Raw genomic sequence first — 25,219 nt, 5'->3', positions numbered from 1 at the left:
GACTAGGAGAGCCCGGGGTGCCCCTCTTTTGGAAGGGAGCAAGGGCCAGTCTGGAGCAACCAGACCAGCAGCAAAGATTTCAAAGTTCGTCGTCTAGGAGGCCACTAGCCAGCCGGCAAGTGACCAGACAACGCGTTGAGCAACAAACAAGCAGAAGGGCCCCACGCAGATCTCGTGGATGCTGGAGGGCTGATCTTCGGTGCAGGGGCTGCTCGGGGCTGGGGCTTCTCAGTCCCCAAAGCACTTGGTCGAGTTTACCTCGGGAGTCGTGCTGGAAGCGAAGTGCAGTTTCTTCAAGATGGCTGGTCCCACGTGTCTCGTCGCACCCACGGGTCTCAGCTTTGCTGCAGATGTGGGTTGAGGTCGGAGAGGTCTGGGAATCCGGGTCTCGTCGGGCTCTGAAGTCTGGATCCTCGAGGGAAGACGACAAAGGGAAGCCGCTGGACGCTTGATGGTGCCTGCTTGTGCAGGGTGGACACTCCTTGCCCAAAAGGGAGATTCTTCAGTCTTCTGTGGAGCAGAACGTCGAAGGCCAGAGTTTCTTCTTGTTGAATAGTTCAGGATAATCTAATTTGGAATGGGACCAGCTCCTACCTTTATCCTGCTAAAGGGGGCTGCACTACTGACTAGGTCCCTCCCCTGGGTGGGACCAGGAAGGGGGGTGGCTACACCCCCTATCCTTTGTCCGGTTTCCCGCCAGAGCTGGGGCAGTGATGCCCCAGCAACTGGTTTGAACCGGTGTATGCACAGGACACCTTGTGTGCCCCGGGCATGTCTCATTCCTTTCAGGCCTATCCTACCCAATACACAAAATCCTGTCTGGGGTGGTGCTAGCACCTCCCAAGGCAGGAAACCCTTTGTCCTAGCCGCCCTCGCTGGAAGGACTCCCAGCAGCAGGAGGTCAGACTTGTGTCTGTGGTGGCAGCATCCATTTTGTGATGCCAAGGCTCGAGTTAACTTTAACCGGGGTTCTCAGTTACATACATGTTGTGTCCCTGGTTGGAATGCTACCCCCGTCGCCAGAATTGGCGAGGGGGTAGTATTCCAAATCGTATGACACCTTACTCGACATGTTTTGATAATGTTATACCAGAGCTGGCATTTAACCGCGAGGATTATAATGCACTTAAGAGTATATGGTATAGCGTTATCATGGAACAGCTATTAGGACTTGGTTCCGCAAGCTGCAAACGGGCTCAGCTCATGCCAGAGCACCATCTCACATAATTCCAAGCACTCTGCCTTCAGGATTGATAAGGCCTTCCATAGGAGTGACTGATAGGAATATATGTGTCCATTTTAGGTTTAAATATAGGGAACTATATCTAAAGCAAAGGGTGATTACACCACCTTGCCCCAGCTGTCGTGCAGCCAGTTGTGTCTGTTTAGCTGGCCAGCCAGGGGTGGCATAATACATGCTTCAGCCCCTGGTAGGCCCTGGGTACACCTATGCCCTGGATACCTAAGGTATACTGTACAGGGACTGATAAGGTGGCCCAGTACCAATTGGTAAATGCACCTAAGGTACATGGTTGTCAATTTAGAGAGAGAACAGCTAGGCTGTGGGTCTGATTAGCAGGCCCACAGCCAGGGAAAGTCGTAAACCAGTGAAGCAAAAAGCAAAAATCTGGGGTGACCATAGGATTGCAGACCCCACTCTCCTACATAACCCCCCCCAAACTTAGGGACATTAAACTAACCTTGACCAGGTGAGTCTTCCTGTTCTAAGTGGAAATACCTGGAGAGACCATCTGCATTGCCATGGTCAGTCCCTGGTCTGTGCTCCACTGTAAAGTCCATCCCCTGTAGGGAAATGGACCACCTAAGAAGTTTGGGGTTTTCACCCTTCATCTGATTTAGCCATAAGAGGGGCTTATGGTCGGTCTGAATCTTGAAGTGAGTTCCAAACAAGTAGGGCCTCAGCTTCTTCAGGGCCCAAACCACAGCAAAGGCCTCCCTCTCTATAGCTGACCAACGTTTCTCTCTAGGGGTCAGCCTTCTGCTTATAAAAGCAATGGGCTGGTCATGACCATCAATATTCAGTTGAGAAAGAACAGCTCCCACACCCAACTCAGATGCATCTGTTTGGACAATGAAGGTTTTGGAGTAGTCAGGACTCTTGAGAATAGGTGCAGTACACATGGCCTGCTTTAGGTCATCAAATGCCTTTTGACAGCTAACTGTCCACTGAACTTTCTTTGGCATTTTCTTGCTTGTCAGGTCATTAAGTGGTGTCACAATGGACCCATAATTCTTGACAAACTTCCTATAGTAACCAGACAGGCCCAAGAAAGCTCTGACCTGTGTCTGGGTGGTTGGAGGAGCCCAGTCCTTTATGGCCTGTATCTTGCTCTCCAATGGTTGAACCTGGCCTCCACCCACAAGGTGGCCCAGGTACACAACCTGACTCTGCCCTATCTGGCACTTAGTAGCCTTGATAGTGAGGCCTGCCTTTTGCAGGGCCTCCAAAACGTTCCTCAGGTGGATCAGGTGATCCTCCCAGGTGGAGCTAAAGACAGCAATATCATCTAGATATGCTGCACAAAAGTCATCCAACCCAGTGAGAACTTGGTTCACCAACCTTTGAAAAGTGGCAGGTGCATTTTTCAAACCAAAGGGCATCACCACAAATTGGTAATGACCTCCTGGGGTAGAAAATGCTGTCGTGGCCTTGGCATCCTCAGCTAACCTGATCTGCCAATAACCAGCTGTTAGGTCAAATGTACTTAAGAAAGTTGCAGAAGCCAACTTGTCTATCTGTTCATCTGCCCTAGGTATTGGGTGGGCACCTGTCTTAGTGACAGCATTGAGACCCCTGTAGTCTACACAAAACCTCATCTCTCTCTTACCATCCTGGGTGTGAGGCTTTGGCACTAGAACTACAGGACTAGCCCAAGGGCTCTCTGAGGGTTCAATGACTCCCAACTCCAACATCTTTTGTACTTCTGTCTTTATGCAGTCCCTGACGTGGTCAGGTTGCCTGTAGATTTTACTCTTTATAGGCAGACTGTCTCCAGTGTCCACCTCATGTGTGCACCAGTTTGTCTGACTGGGGGTCAGAGAAAACATTTGTCTGAAGGATTGAAGGACCTGCTTACAATCCTCTTGTTGATGCTCAGAGAGGCTGTCAGAAAAGACTACACCATCTACTGACCCATCATCAGGGTTCTGAGTGAGCAGGTCTGGGAGAGGGTCACTCTCTTCCTCCTGCCCCTCATCTGTGGCCATGAGCAAGCCCATGTCCTTCCCTGTCAACAAATGCTTTGAGCCTATTCACATGAAGTACTCTGTGAGGGCTCCTGGGAGTTCCCATGTCCACCAAGTAGGTGACTTCTCCCTTTTGCTCAATGATGGTATGGGGTCCAGACCATTTGTCTTGGAGAGCTGCTGGGGCCACTGGCTCCAACACCCACACCTTCTGTCCTGCATGATAAACAGTTAGGACAGCCTTTTGGTCATGCCAAGCTTTTTGAAGTTCTTGGCTGGCCTCAAGGTTTTTGGATGCCTTCTCCATGTACTCTGCCATCCTGGAGCGGAGACCAAGTACATAGTCCACTATGTCAAGTTTAGGCTTTTTGAGAGGTAACTCCCATCCTTCCTTCACAAGACATAGGGGTCCTCTTACAGGATGTCCAAATAAAAGCTCAAAAGGGCTGTAACCAACCCCCTTCTGTGGGACCTCTCTGTAAGCAAACAGAAGGCAGGGTAAAAGGATGTCCCATCTTCGCCTAAGCTTTTCAGGTAACCCTTTTATCATCCCTTTGAGGGTCTTGTTGAATCTTTCAACAAGCCCATTGCACTGTGGGTGATAGGGTGTGGTAAATTTGTAATTTACCCCACACTCCTTCCACATAGCAGTCAAGTATCCTGACATGAAGTTTGCACCTCTGTCAGAGACAACCTCCTTAGGAAACCCCACTCTGGAGAAAACTCCAAGCAGGGCCCTGGCCACAACAGGAGCTGTAGTGGTCCTAAGAGGAATAGCTTCTGGATACCTGGTGGCGTGATCCACTACCACCAGTATAAATCTGTGCCCAGATGCTGTTGGGGGGTCCATTGGTCCAACAATGTCAATCCCCACTCTTTCAAAAGGAACCCCCACCACAGGTAGTGGTATAAGGGGGGCCTTTGTTGTGCCACCTGATTTGCCACTGGCTTGGCAGGTGACACATGAGCGACAAAACTCTTTGGTGTCCTCAGACATATGAGGCCAGTGAAAGTGTGGGGCAAGCCTGTCCCAAGTCTTGTTCTGGCCTAAGTGACCTGCAAGGGGAATCTCATGGGCTAAGGTGAGAAGGAAACCTCTAAGAGACAAGGGGATGACCAGCCTCCTGGTAGAACCAGGTTTGGGGTCTCTTGCCTCAGAGTATAGGAGTCCATCATCCCAATATACCTTATGGGCACCTGTAGCATTCCCTGCAGCCTCAGCAGCAGCCTGCTGTCTGAGGGGTTCAAGAGAGGAACAGTCTAACTGTGCCTGCCTCAAGTCTGCCCTGGAAGGTCCCCCTGTCCCAAGAAACTCAACCTGTTCAGGCTCAAGCTCTTCTAGGACAGTTCCTTCTGGGGTCTTGGGGTCAGCCTCCTGAGAGGGCTGATCCTCAACCTGAGGCAGGGGGGAAGGGTCAACCTTACCCCCACTGCTCTTTCTCTTGGGTAGTGTCTGGTCCATTCTTCCAGGATCCAGCACTAGTTCAGCTGGGCATTTCTTGGCCTGTGACCTAGTCACAGCAAGGACATGTGAGGAGAGACCTAGCATTTCTACATGAGTCCTGTACTCCACATCTGACCACAGTGAGGATTCCAAATCATTGCCCAAAAGACAATCTACTGGGAGGTCTGAACTAACTACAACCCTTTTGAGGCCAGTTACCCCTCCCCAGGAGAAATTAACAACTGCCATACTGTGATTGGTAGTGACATTGCTAGCATTGGTCACTAGGTAGTCTGAACCTAGCATGATCTGGTCAGGGTCCACAGATGTTGGTGTCACCATAGTGACACTGGCACATGTGTCCCTGTAGGCCTGAGCCATCTTTCCATTTATTAAAGGCGTTTGTCTGTATTTGCCTAGAGTACTAGGACTTACAGTAGGGGTCATATCCATGTCCCTAGTACAAACAAGAACTGCCTGAGTAGGAATTCTAACTAAGTCAGAACCCGCCTCAGTTCCCAGGGTTAACCCAACTATAGCCTTGGGAGGTACACTACCACTACTAACTGTACTAGGGGGTGCAGGTGTCTTAGGGACAGTAGTGGTAGGAGTTTGGCCTTTCTTGGTGCAATCACTAAACCAGTGAGTCTTACTTTTACAGTATTGGCACCATGGTTTCTTAGGACCATCATTCTTCTTCTTTTGGGAAGTTTGGGACCCACCCTCCTTAGGTTGTTGGGGCCCTGTTGAAGACTTCTGGCCATTTTGCTTATTCTCATTACCCTTCTGGTCTGCTTTCTTCTGGCCACCACCCTGGTTCTGGTTCTGCTGCTTGACCCTTGTCCTGACCCATCTGTCTGCCTTCTTTCCCAATTCTTGGGGAGAGGTCAGATCTGAGTCAATCAAGTGCTGATGCAACAACTGGTTCTGACAATTATTTAAGATTTGCTCTCTCATAATTAAATTATACAATCCTGTGTAATCAGTAACTTTACTTCTCAGTAACCAGCCCTCCAAAGCCTTAGTGGCACAATCCACAAAGTCAGTCCAATCTTGAGCCTGAGTTTTCTGGGTATCCCTGAACATTAACCTGTACTGTTCAGTGGTTAAGCCAAACCCATCAATCAGTGCATTTTTCAAGACTTGGTAATCATTAGCATCCTCATCTCTAACAGTGAGGAGCTTGTCTCTCCTTTACCTTCAAAGGAGAGCCACAATATAGCTGCCCACTGACCCTGGGGTACCTGCTGTACTTTGCAGGCTCTCTCCAGAGCAGTCATCCACTTGTGGATATCATCTCCTGTCTTATAGGAGGGCACTATTTTGCTCAGGTTTCTGTTATCAAAATTCCTGCCTCTATCCCTAGGGATATTGCTGCCACCAGTGGGAACTATCCCACTCAACTGTTGCTCTCTAGCAAAGGCAAGCTTTTCTTTGGCAAGGGCAAGTTCTTCCCTTTGGATCCTCAGATTAGCCTGTCTCATCTTTGCTTCATGCTCTCTCCTCTGAGGGGAAGTCATTCTCCTCTGAGCAGATGCATGAGAGTGCACAGATCTATTGGAGCCTCTAGAATGAGATCTATCTCTTCTAACTCCATAGTTAGGCCTGCTCAGGGTCAGTACTGGGGGTCCCCCAGATCCTTCCCCATGTAGGTCTAAGTTGGCCCTGGTGAGTCTGCTGACTACCTCAGGACCCTTGTCTGCCTCATCCCCAGAGGACTCTTCCTCTTCTTCCTCTTCCTCAGCTACATCATCTGTTTCAGGGAGGTTGGAGTCTGGATCACCAGGTGTACCTTCTAAGGGGGGCATGCTCCTATCTGGATTAGAGAGGTCTGGGTTAGCAGCCTTTCTTGCATCATATGTCTCTAAGAGACCTAACAGAAAAGGAGTGGTAGGGTTAGAACCCTGTTTCAATTTCCTGGAGGTACACAATTGTCTCATCTCCTGGAAACTGAGAGCTGCATATCTGGAAAGGACCTGTGGAGGGTCACTAACCACTAGGGGAGTCTCTGAAGTCTCTCCATGGGTAGACATGCTTTCTAGTGTAGTGCAAGTGATGGACTTACCTACACTATGGGTTTTCCTACTGATCCCTTGCTAAGAGTTGTAGTCAGGGTGTGCTAGGCCCTTTCTACTACAACAGCTGGTTCAGTAGAACTCAGAGTATTTCTAAGCTTGTTATATGTACCTATAGTACCTTATGTGATCTTTCAAATGATATTTCAAGATTATACGTGGTAAAAACAACAGCAAGCTCAAATCCCAACCGCTGCACACCAATGTGAGAAGTTGGCCTGATATATGATGCTCACTAGTTCTAGTGATCACCTTGTATCAGTCCAAACAACCCTTATGGTGATTGGTTGTAAGTCAACCTTATACACCAGCTATCCTAATGGTAGCATGGACAAAGCAGTCTTCGGCTAAACTCTTTTGGCATGTTAAGCCAGCTGTTTTACCACAATATAACCCCTTGAATACCAGATGAAAGGACACCACACAGGTTGTTATGAAAATAAACAGTATATTTATTAATAACAAACACCTCTGAACTCTTTATGAGGTCAGAGGGCTAAGCACATGACAATCTCTTACGAAAAATACGATAAGTTGCACAAAATTACAATGGTGCCCTAGGGGCACGACAAACCCTATACTAAGTAAGTGGAATGTGAAAGTCAATATAAGGAATGGAGCTGTCCAGAGGCTGTAGAATCGTTGGGACCACGCTACACTAACACTAGGTAAGTAATAGGAGGCCCACGGAACGCGTGTGCAGAGTGTGAACTCACACGCGAGATGCGTAACAACGTCTATGGACAGTACAGGTCAAGTTAAAGGTGAGTACGGACAATCCTGACTAGGTAGGACTAAAACGACTGTGGAACTGGACACTAGGACAGTTAAACTACCCTTGAGCACCGCAATGCTCTCGTTACCTCACCCACGGGCCGCGGGTGCATAGGTGTCAAAGTGCATCGGGTTCTCGCGTTGAAGTCAATGGAGCCTGAAAGAAAAGATGCTGCAGGCGACCAGGAGAAAGATGTCCGGTGCAATCCAAGGGTGGATTGGTGAAGGAGACCTGAAAGCAGAGGGGACAATGTTCACAGTCACTAGCCAGTGACTGGAGTGGAACCAGGAAGGAACCAGATGTCGTCGTCCCGATCAGGTGAAGAGTGGACGCTTGACTCTGCAGCCACGTGGACCAGGAGGTGTCTTCGATGACCAGGATGGAGGCACGAGCTGTCCCACGCAGGCTCTCGCTGTCGGCGGTGTTGGATCCGGAATCGGCGTCAACAGGCCTTGGCAAAGGCAACCCACGCGGTGAGTGAAGAAAGCGTCTGGTGCGGACTAGGAGAGCCCGGGGTGCCCCTCTTTTGGAAGGGAGCAAGGGCCAGTCTGGAGCAACCAGACCAGCAGCAAAGATTTCAAAGTTCGTCGTCTAGGAGGCCACTAGCCAGCCGGCAAGTGACCAGACAATGCGTCGAGCAGCAAACAAGCAGAAGGGCCCCACGCAGATCTCGTGGATGCTGGAGGGCTGATCTTCGGTGCAGGGGCTGCTCGGGGCTGGGGCTTCTCAGTCCCCAAAGCACTTGGTCGAGTTTATCTCGGGAGTCGTGCTGGAAGCGAAGTGCAGTTTCTTCCAAGATGGCCGGTCCCACGTGTCTCGTCGCACCCACGGGTCTCAGCTTTGCTGCAGATGTGGGTTGAGGTCGGAGAGGTCTGGGAATCCGGGTCTCGTCGGGCTCTGAAGTCTGGATCCTCGAGGGAAGGCGACAAAGGGAAGCCGCTGGACGCTTGATGGTGCCTGCTTGTGCAGGGTGGACACTCCTTGCCCACAAGGGAGATTCTTCAGTCTTCTGTGGAGCAGAACGTCGAAGGCCAGAGTTTCTTCTTGTTGAATAGTTCAGGATAATCTAATTTGGAATGGGACCAGCTCCTACCTTTATCCTGCTAAAGGGGGCTGCACTACTGACTAGGTCCCTTCCCCTGGGTGGGACCAGGAAGGGGGGTGGCTACACCCCCTATCCTTTGTCCGGTTTCCCGCCAGAGCTGGAGCAGGGATGCCCCAGCAACTGGTTTGAACCGGTGTATGCACAGGACACCTTGTGTGCCCCGGGCATGTCTCATTCCTTTCAGGCCTATCCTACCCAATACACAAAATCCTGTCTGGGGTGGTGCTAGCACCTCCCAAGGCAGGAAACCCTTTGTCCAAGCCACCCTCGCTGGAAGGACTCCCAGCAGCAGGAGGTCAGACTTGTGTCTATGCTGGCAGCATCCATTTTGTGATGCCAAGGCTCGAGTTAACTTTAACCGGGGTTCTCAGTTACATACATGTCGTGTCCCTCTAGAAGGTTGGAATGCTACCCCCGTCGCCAGAATTGGCGAGGGGGTAGTATTCCAAATCGTATGACACCTTACTCGACATGTTTTGATAATGTTATACCAGAGTTGGCATTTAACCGCGAGGATTATAATGCACTTAAGAGTATATGGTATAGCGTTATCATGGAACAGCTATTAGGACTTGGTTCCGCAAGCTGCAAACGGGCTCAGCTCATGCCAGAGAACCATCTCACATAATTCCAAGCACTCTGCCTTCAGGATTGATAAGGCCTTCCATAGGAGTGACTGATAGGAATATATGTGTCCATTTTAGGTTTAGATATAGGGAACTATATCTAAAGCAAAGGGTGATTACACCACCTTGCCCCCAGCTGTCGTGCAGCCAGTTGTGTCTGTTTAGTTGGCCAGCCAGGGGTGGCATAATACATGCTTCAGCCCCTGGTAGGCCCTGGGTACACCTATGCCCTGGATACCCAAGGTATACTGTACAGGGACTGATAAGGTGGCCCAGTACCAATTGGTAAATGCACCTAAGGTACATGGTTGTCAATTTAGAGAGAGAACAGCTAGGCTGTGGGTCTGATTAGCAGGCCCACAGCCAGGGAAAGTCGTAAACCAGTGAAGCAAAAAGCAAAGATCTGGGGTGACCATAGGATTGCAGACCCCACTCTCCTACAATGATATTTTGCTCTTTGGTGGTTTCCGTCTCCCTAACGAAATGGCCACTGTGATGTGATTATTTTACCATGGCCCCTTCATGCGGCCTTTTGTGGTGACACAATTAAGCAGCTGACAGCATTGGGCCTCTTGTAGCGCACTGTTTGCCGTGTGATAAACTCATTAGTTATTTGGAAAAGGATATTATTTATGGCGGTCAGGAGTGGGATTTGATTGTCGTCCATCAGGAGGTCGTAAAAGGGCTCTACGGCAAACGTGTGCACAGTGTGAACAGTTACACTGTGGAACACGATTTGTGCAAAGAGAAAACGTGCAAACTGTCAGTGATTGTGACTCGCAGTCTCACGAGTTCACAGAGTAAAACAAGTGCACACACACACACAGAGTCGCAAACATACACAAAATACACCACACCACACGAATGCAGCGCAAAGGAATGTAAAAAGCAGCACACATATGGAGACAAGTACACAACTACAGTCAGACAGTCACAGAGTAATAAGGACAAACCAATATGGACAGGCTGATAGCTATAGAGGAACATTTTTAATTAAACATCACACAGACAAGTATAGGAAAACATCTAGACATGCACACAAAGACTTCAGCATGTATTTAATAAAAAGGGAAGATAGAAACACGCAGTCTTGTTTGAGGACAGACGTTCACAGAGACATACATGCGCACAGACATGCAGAGGCAACCATGCACACCTATCCGCAGACTGCCACATGGATGAGGAGATATGCAAACGAAACATAATGGTAATGCAGAGAACACAAGACATACCGACACGTACACACAGATGCAAAGAGCCACACATGCAGATTTGCAGATAAACAATGGGGGGAGGAGTCAGCATGCAGACACAGAGGCAGGAGGCTGCTTTAAACAAAACCTAGACAAAAAGAGAGCTGGAGAAATGCTTACTCAAACACGCACGATAAGTACAACACAGTCAAGTTTGTAGGTCCTGCACTGCTCTGTGGTTTTTGGTCACGCTGATGCTACCTTGTGGGGCTACAGGCAGAAACACTGCGAAAACAGCCAACATATCAGCAGGCATATCAGTTGTAAGAAAAAGTTGGGGTGAAGGAGAGGGACTGCAGAGACATGCAGTGAATAAGAGTGCATGTAAAAAATTAAAACATGAGGGAGGAAGGTGGCAAAGACATCGAAGCACGGTGGGGGTGTTGAGTTAAATCACGGGGTGGGAGGAGGGTGCTAAGCGCAGCTTATTCAGAAACTTCCACAGAGAAAATAAACACGAACAGAGGCTGATTAGCGAGGTCACGAGTGCAACAGAGCCTGTGCACATAAAAGTGGCAAATAATCCATTTGACAATTAAGACTGAAGTCGCTGTGGACATTTTGCCTGGCTCTAGTATGTCTGCGGTTTCCTGAAGCGACACAGTACGCAAGCACAGTTTAGTGCACGTTGATACTTTTGTTGATTACATGCTTAACAATTGAAGTTAAACAAATGACATAAATGAAAACTTAACAAGAATGGAGTAGTATGTGCTTGCAAAGAGAAGAAGCACGTGGCGGATATGTTCAACAGTTAAATAACTAGGATAAAAAAAGATTTACAGGGTGTTGGAGCAGCAGTGACCTGTGGGAGTTGGTGGGGGACGGCATGGGGAGTTGGGTGATGTACACGAAACGTGAAGCGCGGAACCTGCCATGTTGATAAAAGGCACGAGGCGGCACACTCGCAAACAGAAGTGCTCATTGTAAATAAAACATTACAGTAACAGAAGCCAAATTGGGGGCTGTCAGAGCACGTGAGATAAGGTGATTTAAGCCAAACATGTAGCGCGTCGTATGCCATGCTGACAAAAAGTGTGCAGCTGCACACCCACAAACAGAAGTACTTGTAAATAAAAAATGACAGTTACAGAAGCAAAATTGGGGGAAAACCATGAAATCAAACCAAAACAAGTATTATGTATTATTTAAAAATTGCTCATCTATCGAGATATATGTTGCTGGTGACATCGCTGAAAGAAGCTTTTAGGGGCGGGGGAGCGGATCCCTTTGAAGCACGGCCAAGAAGTGTGAACGGCAGGGATGAAATTAGGAGGGGGAGGAGAAGTGGAGAAGTGAGGCCGAGCACGCTGGGGAAGCAACAGATGGCTTTGATGTGGATGCGCGAGGCAGGCGGATGGAAAGCGCGTGCAGCAGGGGGCGGATCGGATCGAAGTGAAGCTGCTGGTGGCAATGATGCGAGGCAGGCGGATGGAAGCGCGTGCATGGACACATGCAATCGTCGAAATCCGACGCCTGGTTTAGCTTTCCTGATCCAACCCTATAATTCTCGACATATTCATTCCTTGCGGAATCGAATAGTCGAGACCTAGAAATCCCTGGATGCCGTGTTCTTGAATAAACAAACCCGAAAAGAGATTGCCTGGCTTCAGTGCCACGTAAGTGACTTACAACTGAAGCCCAGGCATAATTATGCACTTCAATGGGACAGTGATCTAGGGGTAGCGATAGCGGAGGGCACCTGGGATAAAAAATTGCATGGAGCAGCTAAATCATCTATACGTGTACAACACACGGAAAGTGAGTACAAACTAATGATTTGATTAAATTTGTCTCCCAGTACTTCGCATGCCATGTTCTGTAGCCCCGAGACATGCTGGAAGAATTGTGGTGAAAGCAGTAGCCTTCTCCCATATGTGGTGGACTGGTGAGCATTCCCAGATGTATTGGAAATAAATTGTATTTCATATTAGGAATATAGTGGGGATCACACTGCCCCAACAGCCCTAAGCGGTGCTGCTCTGCGACCTGCAGGGTGGTGGGGGAACCGTACACAGCATCTAACCATCTACTACCCCAACTGGTAAATTGATTTTACATTTATTACTGGCGTCCAGGCTTGCAATGGCAGAGGTTCGGAAACAACAGTCTGCCCCACCATAACATATGCCGTAAAGCATGACCTGGACTATCTACGCAACTGAGACATTATCAGTTATCCAACATGATGGGGTTCATACATTTGATGCAGGCTGGCTGCCTTTTAACACATACCTAAAGAGTATCGCGTTATAGGGAAGACCCAGCGTCTATGTGGTAACTGCAATGAAAATGTTTCATTAAATGTACAACTCAGACGCAGATGAACAATGATGTATGATCCCGTTGCTTGCCGGGTGGTCTGTCGTAACAAAAAGAGGGCTGGTTAAGTTATGTACAGAATGTTTTTCCTGTATCCTCATGTGTAATAATGTGTGATAAAGGTGCAAATGTGATGGCGCTTATTATGACGATTTACCAAAATGTTATACATAAAAAGGTTAAAAAAAAAAAAAAAGAAGTGAATATCATAGAATAGCCTAGCAGGTTCAGAAATACAAAGCACCTTCACTGGCCTTCCAAAGGTGCCAAGTCCCGACTAAGCCTTAGGAAGAAACCAATCTGAGACAGTGCAGAAGAAAGTCAAAATCAAAATGCTTAAACAAATTCAAATCTGTCTTTTTTTCTGTTTATAGAATATCAAGGAAAGCCTACAGTGGGGCACACATTGTTCAGACTGACATTTTTCAGTAACGAGTCAGAATATAAAGTTTCAGAAGCCTTGGCAAGACTTGTGTACTGAGTGAACTATTTAAAGCAGAGAGCAAATCAGCATGTTCCTGAACTGCTAGTGGAAACACTAAAACGGCAACATAAGTGGAACATGCAATGTGGAGAGTGCAAAGTATATAAAATATGTGAACGGTGTCTACCTGGAGGAAATTAAAAGTACTCTTCTTCTGAAGATTAAAAAAACAGTCCTTTCACTTACTGGTAAGATGACTGAGGGCAATTTCTGAGGTCCATGGTAATGCCTTGTTGTATGTCCCTAATTTCCTACATCAATATCTTCTTAAGTGAGTCATCTCTTTTGCGAATGTGATGACTCTGGGTTAAAAAAAAACAGTACCTCTTGATTGGTTCTGTGATGATCTTTAGTCTCAGAAAGACCTTTGTTTATGGTAACAAAAGCTGCTACATACGCTATAATGTTGGGTCATGGGATAGGAGCAATGCAACAAGAATGACGACTAGAGTAACATTTCTTGACCACATACTTACGTAGTAGGATCAAGGAAACAATCAAAAAACAAAGCATACAATAAAGGTTCAAAGGAGATTTTCGTCCCTGGCATTTGCGCACTGCAAACGTAGCAGGTAAAGTTACAGAAAAAGAGACTGCTTTAGAAATCACTTCCTCTCAAGGGATAACCCCAAGACTGACTTGCTGGGGACTGCACCTTCTGAGGTTTTCCAAAAAGACCCTCAATACTTATACGTGCACATGGAAAAGGAGAACATTGTTGTGTAAACAGTTATTTCCATATAAATCTCAAATATACAGTTGTATCAGAACGTAATTAAGCCTCCCACCAAGCACAACACGGCTGCTACCATTACAGAGGTAGGAAGGTTTGTACAGGAGGAAACTGGAAACAGACATTTGTGATTGCCCTCCCATACATCAACAATCTTCGATGGAAGCTAGGATCTACAAATATGAGTGTGTACTTCAGAAACTACTTTTTGTTTTAAGCTTCAATGCAAGTACTAGCTAATCCTAAATTTAGTTCAGATGTACTTGCAGTGGAATTATGGGATAGGTTACAAAAGATAAGAATTTGTAGAGCCACGTTCTGGGAAGGATTTAGGATGCTATAGGCCGATTTTGTACTTGTTACTGTCATCAATGTCTCATCAATGCCCAAGTGATCGAAAGATGCACGATGAGATTTTATGTCAAATCGTATGTTAGTTGAGCAGGACACAGCAAGACACTTCTTCAAGCACCAACATTTAGGGGGTGTCAGACTGCCCCATGCAGCATCAAAACGTGAATCATTTTTCAATGTAAGGGAGAGGAAAACTTAATATCGTATTGCATCAAAAATCATAACACAGGGTCTGTTGCCAATCTGCTTTGATTAATTTGAGTTAGCCTAATTTAATTTTGTATACTTTTATGTTTTTCACAACTTTGGGTTGCACCACCAACCTCAAGATCCAAATAATAATTTGGTCCATCTAATATTGTTTACTGTTAAGGTTCTTTATTCTTCTTTTTTGATTTAAAAAAATCCGCCAACGCGTTTCATCCCATTTCAGAGGACTTCATCAGGGCTCATTAGTTAATATGAGTTTCATCTTTTTGACTCTGTTTTGAAATATAGTTACGCTGTGAAGTTCAAGCTGTCTGTAGCTCTGCAATTGTACTGTACCCTTTTATATCAAAGGTAAGTCAAAAGTAATTGGCTTATGTGCCATTGGAGTTTTCAAAGTCAGGACGCCAGGAATCTGCGTCTTAGTCCGAGCTTGGACTAAGACGCAGATTGCTGGTGTCCTGAGTTTGAAAATTCCCAAGGCACATAAGCCAATTACTTTTGACTGACCTTGGATATAAAAGGGTACAGTCCGATTAAGGAGCTACAGACAGCTTGAACTTCACAGCGTAATTATATTTCAAAACAGAGTCAAAAATATGAAACTCATTAACTAATGAGCCCTTATGAAGTCCTCTGAAATGGGACGAAACACATTAGCTGCTTGGTGTTTTTTTTAATCAAAAAAGAAGAATAAAGAATCTTAATAGTAAACAACATTGGATGGACCAAATTATTCTTTGCACCTTGAGCATGGTGGTGCAACCCACAGTTCCGATTAACTTTTTCCTAGTGATGAAGAATGCTTTGTAGAAACAGCGGGAGCGGTGATGTTGCACACCATTGGAGTGTAATACTCCAAGCATTGGATTTTCTGTGGGATATTTGTGTGGGAAACTTTTGTTACTTCTTAGGGGGAGGTGAGTCACATACTCATTGGGGTGTATGTTTGGTTTCGCTGTTTCTTTTTTGTAATGTATACTTTTATGTTTTGTACAGCGGAGTGTGTCCTCTTGCATTAATATCCAGTGGTGAGGTAAACAGGAAAAAAGTACACAATACCGAATAATAATGACAGCTAAGAGTCCAGCAGGATATGGACTACACTCAAACTGACATTCTTTGATCAAATGCACAGGGATAGAAGCCAGCCAAATAAACTCTTTAATATCTACATTTTAAGGAGTTTCCTATAGTTTGGAATTCTTGGGCTCCCTACCAGAAATAGAGTTTAGGGACTTGCGAGCAGAGAGGCAGGATGCCATGTTTCAATTGATAGAATGGTTGTTAGGGAATCAATTGCATGAATGCTGAATGGAGGATCCTGATGGAAGGATGTAGTGGCAAGACCCTGCCTTCATAGTTATGGCAACCCGTCTTCAGTATGCCTTGTGGATAATACACAGCACTGTGAATTTCATCCTGGAATACACTGGGAGCAAACGGAGTGCTTTCAGCCCAAGTTTCATGTGGTTCTATCTCCTTAGGTTCAGGCAATCTCTGGTGGCCTAAAGTTGAAGTCTTTAACAGCGTCCAGATTCTTAAGATGCCCGAAAAGAGCACACTGAAATAGACTAGATGCCCCAAGATTGTTAGTTCAACTCTCGTGTGAAGTTTGTAGGAAAGAACACATTTTCCAGAGTATTGAGAGTTGCATAATAACCCACTGAGCATTGGCATGAAAGATGTGCATCAAAGAGGTTTGTTTCCCAGATTCTTAACCCCAAGTAATGATGAAGCAGCCACTACATTAAGGGAGAAGTCACAGGGAGGAGCAGAATGACCTATTGCTTCTAGCATTAAGATTTCAGTTTCGGTTTATTGAGGCAAAGCGGGACTCTTTCACCCAGTGGTCTAGGTTGCTGGTGGTGTCACACTTGTTTTTTTAGTCCTTTCCACCGTGGCCTTTTCCATGCAAATGTAAATCTGTGTGCCACGGGCATCCAGCTGGAAGTGAATTTCATACTGATTTATTAGTTGGAAAATTGCCCCATTCAGGAGTTGAATTGAATAGTAACAGTGATGCATTCTTAATTGCAATATTTTCATCCTAGTGCGTCAAAAAGAGACATGCTGAATAACAGTGTGTGAAGCACATTGCATAATAGTCAGTACTGAGTGACTAATTTGCCCTCTTCCGCATGTATTAGATTATCAGAGAAATACTGTACAGTACTGGCTCACTGACGCCACCTCAACAAAAAGATATATTATATTCTAAAAACCTTGGACTGGAGTTCGTAATGGTAAATTTATGAATTACTATCATGTAACCTATTCAATCCATCATGCCCTTGGAGCGTCTGTAAGGTTGGAAGGAGTACATTCACACACAGAAGATCCTATGGATTCCGCGCATCTGCCAAAGACCCTTTGGTACTGTGAAGGTGGTCATCTGCAGAGAGAGCTGAAAGCCCCCACAATTCCATGCAGGCTGCCTTCAACTGCCCTCACAGCTAAGGTAGGGAAAAGGTGTCCTCACCACACCGGTATGCATATGCCAGCTTGGAGAAGTGTGTCCTGTGTAAATCTTAGTGAAAAATATATTTGGAGGGTCATAAAGAGAGATTTTCAATTGTATTTGTGCCAGAAAATATGAGTTTTGACCTATCAAATATACAATGTAACACAGAGTAGCAATAAGTACATAGTATCAAGTCGTAAGCAGGTGGTTTGGTGTGCTATGTAAGTAACATGTAAACTATCCTTTCAATACTGTACTTTAATCAAGGTCTTATTTTCCAGGAAGATTGAAAGTTAGCGTGCAGGTACATTTCATTTTTGGATCTTTCTTTTGATGAAGCCCCATAAAGCTGTCTGGCCATATTTTCCAGTAATTAAAAGGCAGTCTGAGCACTGCAGCCCTCAGCAAGGAAAATATGTCATTTATAGTTTTGAAAATTGAGGGCAAAAGGCAAAAACGAGTCCAACGCCAAAATCAGCTAGAATAATGCCAGGTTTGATGTGTGTGGTTCTCTATAGCTGGAACACACCACTTGCAGCAACAATATTTCTACTACATATGTTACATTTGTAACCCAAGTTCCATGTGCCAGGACAAGGCTCTCATAACAATTTGCATTCAATTACTTAAGTTATTGCTATTAGGAATCCAGCCTGCGTTTAATCAGTTTCATTCAAAATCTAGAAATATTGTTATGAATGGTAGGGTACTATCATTTCAAGTTCTCCTGGTGATCTCTGTGTACTGTCTCTGCTTGGTACATTTCTCATTGAGCAACCACCAACAGCAATTTCTCAGCAGAATCCAACACTACAATTTCTGCACCTGCTGAAGGGTGGGGTTTCCTTAACATTTCTGATATGGAAAAAAACTGTTAGTATTTGAAGAATTTGTAGAAAAGACTGACAGATAAAGTCTGAGTACTTGTTAGTTTTATTTCATTGATGTGCATTACATTACTTTCAGACACCAGAGGTCTTTAAGTGAAAACAATAAGTGTAAATACCTAAAAGAGTGGTGTCTGAATTATTTTAAAAGGGTGTGAAACTCTTTTTTAGGTCACCACCCAGCCTCCCAATTCCAGAGTCTACAATATATTCCAGACATTCGAGACTAGACATCATCTCTGGAGGCTATTCAGCATAAGGAAAGGAGAGGTGTTGAAGGTTCTTACAGTGGGATGACACTTTGCCCGTAAAGTCTAACTTAGAAGTTAAAGTAATTTAAAGTGGATTTTCCATAGAAATTAAATCTTTCCATGACATTGATCAGAAGAGACTATATGGTGGCCATTATCCTTCTCAATGGCCTTATTTTAGAGATTGTGATTAGTTAGTCACGACTGTACGACTTCACCCCAAATTTCTCACTGTAGAGATGTGCCCCTACCTTTGCAAGGGACTTTGTGATGACCCAGAACCACCCTGGGTTGGGTTAGACAGCAACATATTAACCTGAACCTTAAAATTATTTTCCATGTTCTAGTTACTGGAAGAGGTGAACAGTTTATTGTGAAGCTCAGCAAAGGACAAGAAGTTGTCTTCTTTAACAGTCAGTCCTCTAATCTATAGAATGTATATTGTTTCCTGGATAAAAAACAGGCCGGTATCCAGCAAGTATACAAAGGATTTTCGGTAGTGAAGTTCTAAGATAAGTACAGATAAATGGTGCACACCCTCCCCCATGATAAGTTCAGCCTCTCTGTGTACCCTCCCTCTGCTACTGTTACAAATGGCAATGGCAATACTCTCAGTGTGTGACACTACCACACAGCACATTTTAACTAACAACACGATTCTAGACTGAACAAAGCAGGCATCGCGGACCCATCACAAGGTCAAGACAAATCCCAACACACTTCCCTCCTATAGGAACTGATAACAAACAGACAAATCCACATACACACCTCTCACCAATTAAAACACGAGAAACCGAGGTAAAGAACAGGTAAACAAAGGAGGCCAAGTCTCACCAACAGAGTGAACAAGGCAATAATGCATGGGACAAACTATGCAACCACTAGTGTGACTGCTGAAATTGCGGCATTAAACTGTAACACTTCGGTAAAACGCTGTGTGAAACCCCCGGGTCAAGCGCCTCATAAACTGGGACAAGCACATAAATGCCCCGAGTCACTGAACTACATAAACCTCCTGACAAACAACACTAAGCATTCACTCCCTGGCAATGATGAGAAGAAGCATAGACTCAGGCCACCCGTCGCTAAACAGTTTCTGAGTTCCTCTTGGTAACAACACAAACGGCCATTTTAGATTTCATTTGTGTCACAAAACATTTGTGTCTTCATGCATTGCATTTTGCTATTCCTTAATAGCGAATCGTTATTTTTCGCTATCAAGAACCCATTTTGCTATTCCTTAATAGCGAAAAATAACAATTCGTTATTAAGGAATAGCAAAATGCAATGCATTAAGAAATCACTAAAAAAATATCGATTTCTTAAAATTCCTTAATTGCGACTCGCAAATTGCGAGTCGCAATTAAGGAATACCTCCCCATTCATTCCTATGGTCCTAGAGGCCCATAGGAATGAATGGGAAGCCATTCTCAATTTGCGAATCGCAATTAGCGAATCGCAAATTGAGAATGCGATTTCAAGGGTGCAGGGGTGTTCAAAGGACACCCTGTTGCACCACTGAAATTGATCTGTGCACATATGTTGTGCACACACATGCCCTTAGGGCATGTGTGTGCGCAACATGAAACTTTGAAAAATGCACTTTAGTGCATTTTTCAAAGTTTTTGCAAATTACCATGAAGTTCAACTTCATGGTAATTTGCGAGCCCCATTTGCGAAATCGCTATTTTTAAAACTTTAATGCATTGCATTTAAGTAATCTCAATCTGAGATTCCTTAAATGCAATTAATCGCAATTTTGCGATTTCTTAATTTGCGATTTTTGCATTTGGGAGGATGCATCCCAAATGCAAAAATACCGGTCGCAAAGAGGCAGATTCTGAGAATCTGCTCCTTTGCGAGCGGATTTGACCTTGATGAATCTATGCCCTAGTCTTTGGTGGTATTTGCGATTAAGAGGCTTTGAGCGACTGAAGCATAAAACAAGAGATGACACGGGGGTTATTTTTAGCATCTCTGCAAACCCAGCTAGGCCCTCCTGTCACATTTGCAGCGTGCTCCAAAGGTAGTAAGTACCTTGATCTGTGTATTCTCAGGGGCTTTGCAGTATTGTCTTTTCGTTAACCTTTGCATTACACGTTTTAGCACCTCTCAACATAAAATGAGCACCAGACAGCTGATTTCACTGCTTATTCCCCACACTGCTTGCCCAGTACCATAAGCAACGCCTCCCACCAATGTGGTTAAGAGGAAATATTTTTAAGTGGGAAACTCTGTGCAGTGCTTTTAAAATACAGAAACTACACTCTTTCCCGATCCCTGCAACTAAATATTCTTCCGCATCGGAGAGATTTAAAAGAAATAAAAGAGCTGTACAATTCAGCTTATTGCTTTTTGGTCTGGCTTAACAATGCAGTTGCCTGCAGGACCTACTAATACTATTTCTTTTAAATGTAGACATGTAGTGAGGCTTTCTCTCCACCGCTTTTACCTCATGATATTGGTTATTCAGTACAAATGTCTGCCTACCGAAGTTCTTCCAGTGGAATGCATAAAAGACTATTTTACATCTAAAATGTTCACTCAATATTCCCTCTTTTTATTACATTCGAATCTTAAATTTCTGTATTCATTCTATACAGAAAGCAATCCTTTTTTGCTACTTTTTCCCAGCACTGGCAAAACCAACATGGCAGGCTTTAAAACGATGAACAGGGTTTATGCATGCAAAACGTAACAGTGTTGGGAATGCCTGTGTTTACATATGCTGGCATATTAAAGCAGCCCCATTGGCTTTGGTGATGTCATATCATGTTAGCAAGACCTTTTCAGGTGATTAGCTGGAGCGGTGGCTTGAAACCCATCAGTTGATCCTCCATCTCCTACACATGGCAATGGGATGCCTGTGGTTCTCGTGGTGTATACGAGTGAATACCCAGGGCCAGGACATCTGCATCAGCCTCTTACTCTTCGTAAGTGCTCCATCATAAGCAGACCCTGAATCTACCCTAAGCCAAAATGAAGAACATCCGCCAAAATGTACACAATCTGCTAACCAGGGATCAGCAGTCTTAACCATCAAATTGTTTGAAGGCTGAAGTCTCTGGAATGATCTCTTCCAGACAAAAGAGCAGAAAAATGAACAATGCAAGAAACCCTACACGCCCAGCAGTGATCGACGGCAAAAGTATCTACTCACTGGGATCCCCCATAACTCCTATTTCCATTACCTCGTTAAGGATGATTATCACCCCACATAGAATGCTGGGACTCTCTCCGTCACTTAGAATTATTAGAATGTTGGCACTGACTTTTGTTATTTGCCAGAATGTTAGCTTCAGTGAGAGTAAGAAGTAGTGACGTAAAAAAGATAGGAACAGATTACCTGTTGGTCTGCCTCTTTTAGGTATGATTAGAGAGACCACGTGCAACCAGGCACTAACAGCAGTTAAACGCCCATCGCCTCATTATGCATGCTTGCCATCAGCTCAACCCTATAAAAGTGGGGCAGGTAATTAACAGTGGTTCTCACCTCGAGCAGTGGGCAATGAGGCTTGAATCTTACTACTGACTTGAATTTTAGCCTGTCCCTCTCTGGCTTCACCTGCAGCTGACAGTGAAAGACACTGAAAAGACAAGGCACATGGATGGCTCGGTTCTTCCGGCAAGCTCCAGGGATCTGACAACAGTGAAAAAATAACCTGCCGCCTGCCTCAAAATTGTTCCTAAACAGATTTCTTTCTAGGAAAAAAACTGAAGTTTTGCAATGATGATGTGTGCTGAAACATAGTAGTAAATGCTAGATTTTGTGGAGGGATAAAGTCCCCTTTCTCAGATTGAGAACAGGAATGATTACATAACAGCGGAAAAAATTGCTTCTCATGCGGAGCTCTTCGCTGACTGTATTCAGACCTTGCTCTGGACCGAAGAGAGGAGGTTTCATCAGACTAGGGAGTCATGTCAGAGGAAGGGAGACATATATTGAGGATAGAGACCCAGAAGCTCAGAGGGATTCGAGTCCACTATAATCACAGTCTCAAAATGTAACAGTATTCTGCATTTCATTGGCCCTTCTGTCTCCCTTCCAGGATGCACCTGGCACTGCGGGCATACAGGAGCCACTGGGTTCAAGACCCAAACATCAAGAGCTGCTTTCTAACAGAAAGGTGGATTACGCTGAGGCAATTTCGAGAGAGCTCACAAGCAAGAGCCTCAAAAGCTGCGAGAATTGTTGCAGAGCCATTTAAAGGGCAGGATTCTCTGGACATGTGCCAGTTCGAACCTGGCTCCCTTGCCTTGAAGATGCAACTGACTCACTTCAATGCTCCTCATTTGCCTAACTCACAGTGTACATCTGCCCTTACATGACTAGAATCGATACTACTCATATGAGCTGCACGCTTGCTCAACACTTTATTCTATTTGCTTGATCTGGGCTCTCGTGGAGGCTACCTGTTTTGCTGTATTTTCTTTAATTTGACATGCTTAAACTTTTGCGCTTAACACTGCTTATTCTAGAGTGTGCAGTGAAAACTGTTTGCGTCTCAAATAAATCAGAACAACTTTTATTTAATTTAAATAGATTTCTGTGGGGTGAAATCCGTCCCGAAACACAATGGTGCTTTACAAGTAATTGAGGAGTTCCATAGTGTATATCTTGTCATTCAACATAAAACAAATTAAAGTCATAGTATAAACAGCACATGGAGATGAAAGTCCAATTTAAAAATAAATCTTTCTTTGACACAATATATACAGATACATTAAATCCCTCCTACTTTGAGAATAACTTAGGACATATTGTGGTGGACATTCATGTTTATCTCCTAACATTCACCATAGGTAAATAATAGGTTTGCTCCTGTGTAAACAAAGAGATGCTTTAGCTTTTGCAAATGCTTACTCTGCAATAATCCAACGTGGCGTTAAACTCATACGACCCCAATGACAACTCCGGCCTCTCATAGTAGTCAACTCTTCGGCCAATGTGATCCAGATGTTGAAAATAAAATGGAGGCACTAAGGAAACAAGAGCAGAGAGGCAGCATTGAGCACAGTTTTCTTATGCCAACAAGGGCTGAAGTAAGAGCATATCACATTTTACTACATACTGTAGCTTTACCCATTGGAAGGAGCCATCTTAATATTAAGAAATAAAGGACAGTCCTCTTTAAACACTTCTGCATTACTGACAATTACCAGCAGTAGCAATTCCAGAACTTATGATGTCAACTTCGGTTTGAGTCATATTGGGACATCATTCACCGGACGACCCCGATAATGGTTTCAACTGGCCTATTTTAAGCTCTAGATACACATTCGTGCAGTGAGATTTCACCTTATTGTACACTTTTCACCTCTTCAGTTCCGGTAGTAGGCATTCATGAGCGGTCTGCGGCACTACTGTGGCATAAACATGTATCAACTTTTTTCTTAAATTACGTTGGTGGGTCACTGTATTTTGCCTTTCCATTACAAATACCCTTTCACACATTTGCATTCGCTTTTTGCTGCACTCCACGTAACAGGATCAAACAGGTTCCAAATCATAACTCTGAAAGAGTTTTATAGTATTGATCGTATGGCACAATGTGAAGCACAACATTTCGTGCTACAAAAATATAGTGAAAGTGAGTATATATGTTTGCATATATAGGTTTACTATTCTTAAAGCTACGTTTACATATCTTGAATATCTATATATAGTCAGGGTGCATATCCGAGGAGTTACGTATAGTACACCCACACTTACCTATATTTACATTCACTAGTCAGTATTATGATTTTATCATGGATTTTTTTTAAGTACGATATTAACAAATTGTTTTATGTCGTTTGCATTTAATGGACTTAAGTGTCTAAATAAAGTATGACACCACCAGCAGTCATTATTCTGTGTACGATATTTTTGCAGCACGTGATTTTAAAGTCTGGACTGTAGTAGTTTTTCATATTATTAGAATCAAATGTAATATTACACAGTAAGAGTTTGCCAAGTGTCGAGACTTGAACCCTGTGCCACGGGGACAGCAATGGGGCCGCTTCTTGCCAATGACCGTCTTTTGCATGAGCCTGGAGTCAAAGTACACGCGCGCCGCCTCGGGACAGAAAACAAAAGAAACCATTGAAAGCTGGCACCGCCGCGGAGGGCTCAAGTTTCGGAGTCGAAAAGATTACTGTATTAGGGCACGGACAATGGCACCGCGACGCGGCGCAGGAAATCCAAGCGAATGTGAATATCTGCGAGGCTCGTCCTGGCGCACAGGCGCGGGGGCCCGTCCAGGAGCACACGAGTGTTTATTGAATGAGTCATGTACAGTACACTTGAACAAATATGGCCTGGTATCTTCTGTGACCGGAGCTGCTGTCACTGTCAGATTAATGCAGGCTGCGGCTGTCGGAGATACCTCGGGGACTCGCTTTACCTACAACCGCGGCGAGTTTCAAGCAAAAAGTCGGACTTTTCAACACTGGCGAACATTTTTAGAATGTTTGTGCTGCAATTTTCGCGAAAAACAGCCAAAACACAGCAAAACTTAAGGGTAGAAGAGAGGGGGATCTGAAAGCCACGAGGAATGTTAATGAATATCCACAGAGGCTGGACTGTGCATGCGCTGCGATTGGTGGATACCTGTGGAGTGCAGACCCTGCTTGGGGGCAGTGGAGTGATGAGTGGGAAGGTGCCTCCGCACAGGACTCTAGATCGTGAACAAGACGAAGAGCACCCATCGGTGGTGATGCAGTAATCTCTAAAGAGGGAAGTTTTTAGGTCCCCTCCGATTTGCAGGAGTGCTAAGGCAGTTCTGATGCGGACTGGGGAATGTTTCTAGACTCTGTGAGCACAGACACCCACAACCTGTCCTTAAGTTTTATCCTTTCTGCAGGTTTTTTGTTTCAAACCTAGCAATGTCCTGGCTGCTCGTGTGGAATGCGTCCACCTGAGGGGTTATTCTTTTCGCATACGCATGCGAGGGTGCCATTTCTGGGGGTCTTGTACGAGATGCAGCTGGTTTTGTAGTGGGTGCGCGCTTGGAGTGGAACTAGTGTAGTTCCTTCAAAGGGGGGGGGGGG

The 25,219-nt window shown here is 45.0% G+C and overlaps 1 protein-coding gene across 1 annotated transcript in view; it reads right to left on the bottom strand.

The window, feature by feature from the left end:
- Positions 1–25,219, bottom strand: part of SEC24D (SEC24 homolog D, COPII component) — a 425,192-nt gene that overhangs the window by 145,908 nt on the left and 254,065 nt on the right. The window contains exon 10 of the mRNA XM_078675943.1: positions 23,052–23,167. Within this exon, the coding sequence (XP_078532069.1) occupies positions 23,052–23,167 (116 nt within the window). The remainder of the gene's footprint in view (positions 1–23,051; positions 23,168–25,219) is intronic.

The sequence above is a fragment of the Lissotriton helveticus genome, chromosome 2_1 (assembly GCF_964261635.1).
Source record: "Lissotriton helveticus chromosome 2_1, aLisHel1.1, whole genome shotgun sequence".
NCBI classification, from domain to species: domain Eukaryota; kingdom Metazoa; phylum Chordata; class Amphibia; order Caudata; family Salamandridae; genus Lissotriton; species Lissotriton helveticus.
Note: the sequence above shows the minus strand (reverse complement) of the source record. Positions and strands in the feature narration are given on the sequence as shown.